The following is a 7,128-nucleotide window of genomic DNA, read 5'->3' as shown; positions in this document are numbered from 1 at the left end:
TGGGATTGGCTCCAGCAGACCCCTGTGATCCTGTGTTAGGATATAATGGATGGATGGATATATTTTGTGCCTCAGCTTTGGCCACCAGGTCACTGAACTGGATGGATGGCACCAATAGAATATTGTATATGAGCATGATCTGTTGTTTGAAAACTACAAATCTGTTTACAGCACCCTATTTTAATTGTTAAACACTTTAGTTTAGGCACTGCATCAATTATACATTTACTATAATGTAACAAGACCTTAACAAAGGCTTCTTTTGGTCTTCAGTGTAGCATAATAAGACCTTTTGATATGATCGTAAAATTACTTGTTAATATGAAGGATTCACAGATTTTAAAATTATAAGTATGCAATATCATGAGAAAAAAGACACACTTAAGCCACCTCTGACCATTCAAAAGTAAAGTTATTTTAATAGATTACATTGCAGACATTATTAGCACCAAAAGAAGCTTTTCTTAAGGTCTTATTAAAGAGTAAGAGAGAGTAAAAGATGCATTCTTACAGTACCTAAACTGTTACCCATACTTTTATGTGTTTTTTTTGTCCATTATATGGAATAATGTAATAAACACTATAAAAATGCTCGTACAACTACCAATTTGTGAGATCAGAGACGTGCGATAGGATACTTAAGCAGAAAGTAAATTTAGCAGATAAGCAATGTTATATATACATCGAAAGGTTGCTTACCTTGTTTAGAGTCAATGTTTTTAAGTGGTGTTCATCGTATTTATTTATTTTTAATGTGTAGTGTTTCGTTGTTATTAGTTAAGTTATCGCTCTCATTATGTTTCTATGATGTGCAATATAACTCGTTTGGATACTCCTCACGTAGTGATGCCAATAAAGCTCGTCGGATTTGAATTTTGAGGCAGCGAGCGATCAGTCGCCAAGATGCCTGCCACCGATAGACTGCTACTAGAAGAGGCTCTACAGGACAGTCCGCAGGTAGTCGAGTTGATTAGTGCGAGTACAAACAGTGACAAGCTTAGACTGGAGATGCGAACGTAGATTCTGCCAGGTCATCGACTACAAACCGGGGCGGACAGGTCGACACAAGTCACACTTTCGAGTTTCGAGTGGGCCGGGGAGGGGTGAACAGCCGAGCTTGCGGCAACGCGTTATGAACTGGGCCGCTTAACATGGCCGTATTTAGGGCCTTAAGTCTGACTAGTCCGTGCAGTCAAACCACAAAACTGGCCTCGGAGGTTACGAGGACGGACTGGGAGGAACGAGACCGTGGGCAGCAACACCTGTCAGAGATAAGACCGTTTAAGAGTTGCGATCTCACGTACGTCTGTCAGGAACTTTCTTTTTTTTTTAGATTTTTTTTTTTCTTTTAAGCTTCATCTGGGGTTACATTCAGAACTCCAAAACATTTTGCGTAATTACTTTCATATCTGTACAAATCCTGGTTATAGCATTCTGGATTGTTATATCGTATTGTCTCGTGTTTGCTTACACTGTTACGAGTTCTGTTTCCTTGTAATTGTGAATTTCCCATCGGGATTAATAAAGTATCTATCTATCTATCTATCTATCTATCTAATTTATCATGCGTTCGTTTATCGCTAAAGTTTGTTTAATACTTTCTGAGGTGCTGCAGATTAAATGGCACTAAATCAACTTTATTTGATTGCACCGTTTGGATTACAGTGCTTTAGCAAGCCTTACAGCCTTTCATGAATTTTAGTTATGTTATCTTTATATATATATATATATATATATATATAAGGTATTTTTCTGAAGGATAGTTAAAAATAAAATTATAAAATTAACAGATTATTTGTTAAATATACTTTGATGCAATACATTTACATAGGCAAATCTAATTTAAATTTTGTACCTTCATTGTTGCTACCTTATTTATCATTGTCTTGTCTGTGAAGACATTTATGACTTAAAATATTCATTTTTGGTATACTTCATTTCCATTCATCTATCCATCAAAATGAGGGTGGTAGGGGGATTGGTGCCAGTCCCTGTAGCATTCTTTGCAAACACCACTAACCAACCAGGTCTATGATAAGGGTACACTTATACCTGTTACAGAAATCTATACTGGGTTAGATTAATGTATTTCAAAAATAAATATTGGATGAGTCTGGTGACTGATGTTGTAGAGAATGGGTGGAAAAATGAAATCTGATTGCTGTCTGCAGGTGCATGAGAGAGAGAACAAGTTTTGCAAGGCTGTGTGCAAGTGGGAGGTGTAGTGCCCTAAGGCAGTCTGTTGCCTGCCTTTACCTCTGTTGCACTAACAGTCATTGGCTTAATACACTTTATTACAGGCATGGGAAGCATGTTGGGATTAAGTGAGCATTATTAGTATGTTTTTTTTTTTTTCCTTTCTCTCTTTAAGTTCTCTTTAAAATATTGGGTAGGATTAGGAAGAGTAATTATGGGCTAGTGGCCAAAATTCTAACTTCATACATAGGAAAATTTTAAGGTGGGTTGCATCAGCTTTGTTGCTCTGAATGATGTGTATGAGTCCTTTTTTTTTTTTTTTTTGTGCTATAAAACTCTGGTTGCATGGTAAGGATATTTCCATGCAGTGCAGGGGAATGAAAACTTAAACCATGCTGAAGTGTAACGGGAGGAGCTGACTGAATGGGTTCTGACAAGCATGGCTATTTCTCAGTTAGGGTCAGATTTCATGTTGCACAGATAAAACCACAAGCTACACTCTCTGTACCTTTTGCTAATACTGCATTTGGAGGTCTGTCATAACTGTTTTTGTGCTTTAAGGAAGGGGGAAAATGTTGGAACAGCAGAACCCATGTTGACTGACAGTCAATAAATCCTGGTTGTGTTCATCACTGGGTACCGTGTTAATGACATTTGCCTTTTCTTTCACCCTTCTGTATTTTTTGTGAAATTCTTCCTGTCTAGGCCTATATTAGTTGCAGGGATGGGGGCTCAAAGCAGGATATCACTTTTATCATAATATCACTGTTCAATGACTTTTGCTCTAGCATACCTACTCCACTTTGATCCTGTTCACCATTAAATTAAAATTAGTAGTAAAATGTGATCACCAGAAGGAAACCAATCATAACAAATACTTTGTTCAATTGCAGGTTTAACTAGGACTTCAATACAGCAAATGTTGCTTGTGTTGTGTTCCAAGATCCTACAGGCATTATGTTAAATATACAATGCCCTCCTTAATGTTTCGAACAAAGACACACTTTTCCTTGATTTACCCGTCTGCTCCATAGTTTAAAGTTACAAATCAAACAATTCAGACGGGGTAAAAGTGTACATTGTAGACTTTTTTTTTAAGGGTATTTGCATGCTTTTCGGTAACACCATGTAGAAATTACTACACTTTTTATACATGACCCCCCCTCCATTTCAGGGCACCATAATTGGGCCAATTAGCGTTACGGGTGTTTATGATAACCAAGATGTGTTTCATTTCTTCTTTAGTGCCAGCATAACATGCATAGGCATGCTTCTATCTACAGACTACATTTTGGAGGTTGTAGTTGCCATTGTTCAACATGAGGACAAGAGCTGTGCCAATGAAAGTCAAAGAAGCCACGATAAGACTGAAAACTAAGAACAAAGGCACTGGGGACTTCAGTAAAACCTTGGTATTACCTAAATCAACTACCGTATCTGGAATATCTTTAAGAAGAAAGAATGCACTGGTGAGCTTAGTAATTGCGAAGGGACTAGTAGGCCTTCACTGCTGATGACAGAAGAATCCTCACGATGTTAAAGAAAAGCCCCAAACACCTGTCTGACAGATCAGAAAGGAGGCAAATGTGTGTTTGTCAAAGGCTGCAATCCACAGAACACTTCAAGAACAGGCCACGCTGGAAGATGTAAATCACTAGTTAGCCACAAAAACAGGATGGCCAGATTACAGTTTGCAAAAAAGTACTTCAGATAGCCTGCAGAATTCTGGAAAAAGGTCTTGTGGGCAGATGAGACAAAAAGGAAATGCCTAAGATCCAAAGCCTACCACCTCGTTCTGGTGGGGGTGGTATGGCTTAGGCACACTTCTGCTCATTGATGATGAACAATGAATTCTGAGGTGTATAGAAACCTCTCATCAAGTTCAAGTAAATGTCTGCAAACCCACTGGGATCATTCTCTTGTTGTAGGATGAGGCCCTGTCCAAATATACTGGTAAAGCAACACAGGAGTTCTTCAAAGCTAAAAATGAATAGCCAAGAGGTTCACCAGCTTTAATATAATTGAGCATGTCTTCCATATACTGAAGAGAAAAACATAAGGGGTAAAGTCCCTGAAACAATCCGGAGCGGAGGATGGCTGCATTAGAGGCTTGGCAGAGCATCACGAAAGAAGATACTTGGAACCTGGTGACCTCTGCAATTATAGACATCAAGCAATCATTGCATGGAAGGGATATGCAACAGAGTACTAAATATGTCTGCCTTCATATGCCTACCATTGCTATGTCCTAAACATTATGTTGCCCTGAAATGGAGGGACCATGCAGTGAAAGTGTTGTCATTTCTATGTGGTGTGACCAAAATGTATGCAAATACCCTTAAAAGTTTGCAATGTGCATTTTTAACCATGTCTAAATTGTTTGACTTGTAATTTTAAACTGTGGAGCTGCAGCTAAATCATGGAAAAACATTATATAGGGAACTGGGTGTACAGTATGGTTCCAACTTCCATTAGCTGTACAAAATGCAGAATGAATAGGCATCTTGTTTACAGTAAAATGTGTGTAGCCTGACTATACTTCAGAAAGATTGGTTTGGAGCCTTACCTGAATCTTGCTTTATAGACACACTGATTTCATAGTGGTGCTTAATGTCACATTCAAAGGTTCAAGAGGGGTCTCCTCGCACACTCTCTGAAGAGATGAATTACAATCTCCAAGACAAGTATACGGCTGTCATCCTGATGTTTGCTTGTTATTTAGAGAGTAAGGCAGACAGGAGGAATGAGTTGGCTTGTTAAGGACCAGTAATAGATGTACATAAAAGCAACATTGTGCTGCTATCAGTGTGCAGCACATTTGTCATCATTTAGGTTCTATGGTGCCTCGTTTGGAGAACATGGCCCTGTTTATAGCTGGAAAAGCAGTGAAATGAAAGAATCTTAGGATCAGCAGAAAAGCTAACAGTAAATCAAAGTTTGTTTTTTTTTTTTTTTTTTCCCCTTTAGTAAAGCTTTGCACTTTCATCAGTGGTGACCTATTAAGGGAGGATTATTAATGTTGCATGCCAATATAGCTAATTTCCTGGCAATTGTCATTCAGTATAATAAAGTATGTGTGTTTTTGTGTGTGTGTGTGTTTCTGTTTCCAACAGACCCGCTCATTGTTTAGTGTTTTTGAGGAGGATGCTGGGACCTTGACTGACTACACTAACCAGCTGCTGCAGTCAATGCAGAGGGTTTATGGAGCACAGGTGAGAGACTGTCATCTGCACTAGCCATCTTTTGTTGTTCTTGTCATACCACCTTTTTTTTTTAAAATTATTTATTTATTTTTATTTTTTTAAATAGAATGAGATGAGTCTGGCTACACAACAACTCTCTCAACAGCTTCAGAACTATGAAAAGCAGGTGAGCACCACATGCTAAACATACCTCAATTACTGCAGCTTCTAATCATTCTTCTAAGTGTAGGTCTCATTTCAGAACTTCGCACTGGGAAAAGGGGATGAGGAGGTCATAGGTGTGCTACAACAGTTTGCCACCATTGTGGATAAGGTAACTTCCCAATCTTAACCAGTCTGTAGAGGCTTCCCATTTGACAGTCTCTGAGTGGTAAGACCTGTCCAGTTTTGACTGTTTTACAATTGTTTGTGTGTCCATTTACAATTTGACTACCTAATTGCTGCAGGCAGTAATCACCAAAAATGACTGGTGAATGCACATTCATTTTGTGGCTAATTTTGTGCTTGCCATAGAAACATCTTGGAGTGTCTGGCTGATGCACCTGACTTTGGTGATCCCTTTAATAAGCCTTTCAGACTCTCCCAGGTAACGCATCATGTTAAAGTCAGTTTTAATTGATTTACAAAATTGGTCCTATGAAAAGGAGAGAGAGTACATCTTGGGACTTATCAAAGGAATAACTTTTTTTTTTAGCCACCAACTTATTTTAGCTATTCTAAGCTACTTTCCCCACACACTACTTAGCCTAATCTTCGGTCCTGGTGGCCCGCAGTGGCTGCAGGTTTTCATTCTAACCATCTTCTTAATTACTGAGCCATTTTTGCTGCTGATTAACATTTTTTGCCTTAGTTTTAATTGACGTGACTCAGGCCCTTAGTTGTTTCACATTCCTTAATGAACAGCCAAACAATGAAACACAAAACAAGCCGCCACATGACCAGCTAACCTGAAAATAAAAAAAGGTGAAGGTCTTGGTCAGGACACAAAAACATTTTGATGGTGGTCTTAGAAAAAACAGAAAATCAACAGGGGGCTGTGGAAGCAGCTAGAAGTGATAATATTCAATAACAACTTTAACAGCCAGAATTGACTTCTCATTAAGAAACTGGTTTGAGTAAAAGTGGATGGAGTTTGACATTCCAATTTTTAGCTGGTCATCTGCTGTCTCGTTTCACATCTTATTTCTGTTTGGCTGCCATTTAATGAAGATACGAATCAATTCAGAGGACTGAATCATTAAAAACTAGAAAAAGCCAGTTTCGACAACGTAAGATGAAACGGGCATGAGTTTGTGTCAGCAGTGTATGAAGAACAAATAATAAGTAACAAAGAAGTTGTTTTGTAGTCCGCTTTACTCAATACTATACAGGCTTGTACTGTTATTTGATGAATTTTCCAGGCCTATAGTATAATATTGAATGATAAATGTTCCAGTACAATATGAAATAGTAATAAGTATAAGCACCACAAACCTGATATAGGTGTATTGAATGAAGGCGTAATTGAATCAGAATGCGTAATTAGGCCTCGAGCTGTAGTCTAAATCGCCTTTCAGCCCTCTAGAGCTTTAATCGAAGTCGCCTTTCTCCTTGAATTTTCGCAGCCGTAAATCCGCCGCCTGCCGCGATGTTGGGGTTGGATGTCGGTCTCGTAAGGTTATTCGGGCAGCTGCGCAGAAGGCGACTGCGCATTCGGCTTCGGACGGACGTGAGTGAGTGAGTGAGTGCG

At 38.8% G+C, this 7,128-nt stretch overlaps 1 protein-coding gene across 2 annotated transcripts in view; it reads left to right on the top strand.

The window, feature by feature from the left end:
• The first annotated feature begins 835 nt into the window (after positions 1 to 835).
• The window catches only part of appl2 (adaptor protein, phosphotyrosine interaction, PH domain and leucine zipper containing 2), a 31,430-nt gene continuing 25,137 nt past the window's right edge, over positions 836 to 7,128 (top strand). For both annotated transcript variants that reach the window (XM_028808282.2, XM_028808274.2), the window contains exons 1-4: positions 836 to 957; positions 5,310 to 5,408; positions 5,506 to 5,565; positions 5,641 to 5,712. In XM_028808282.2, coding sequence (XP_028664115.1) covers positions 904 to 957; positions 5,310 to 5,408; positions 5,506 to 5,565; positions 5,641 to 5,712 — 285 coding nt within the window. In that variant the 5' untranslated portion in view covers positions 836 to 903. The remainder of the gene's footprint in view (positions 958 to 5,309; positions 5,409 to 5,505; positions 5,566 to 5,640; positions 5,713 to 7,128) is intronic.

Source organism: Erpetoichthys calabaricus, chromosome 1 (assembly GCF_900747795.2).
Source record: "Erpetoichthys calabaricus chromosome 1, fErpCal1.3, whole genome shotgun sequence".
NCBI lineage: Eukaryota > Metazoa > Chordata > Cladistia > Polypteriformes > Polypteridae > Erpetoichthys > Erpetoichthys calabaricus.
This window is presented reverse-complemented; position numbering and strand designations above follow the sequence as displayed.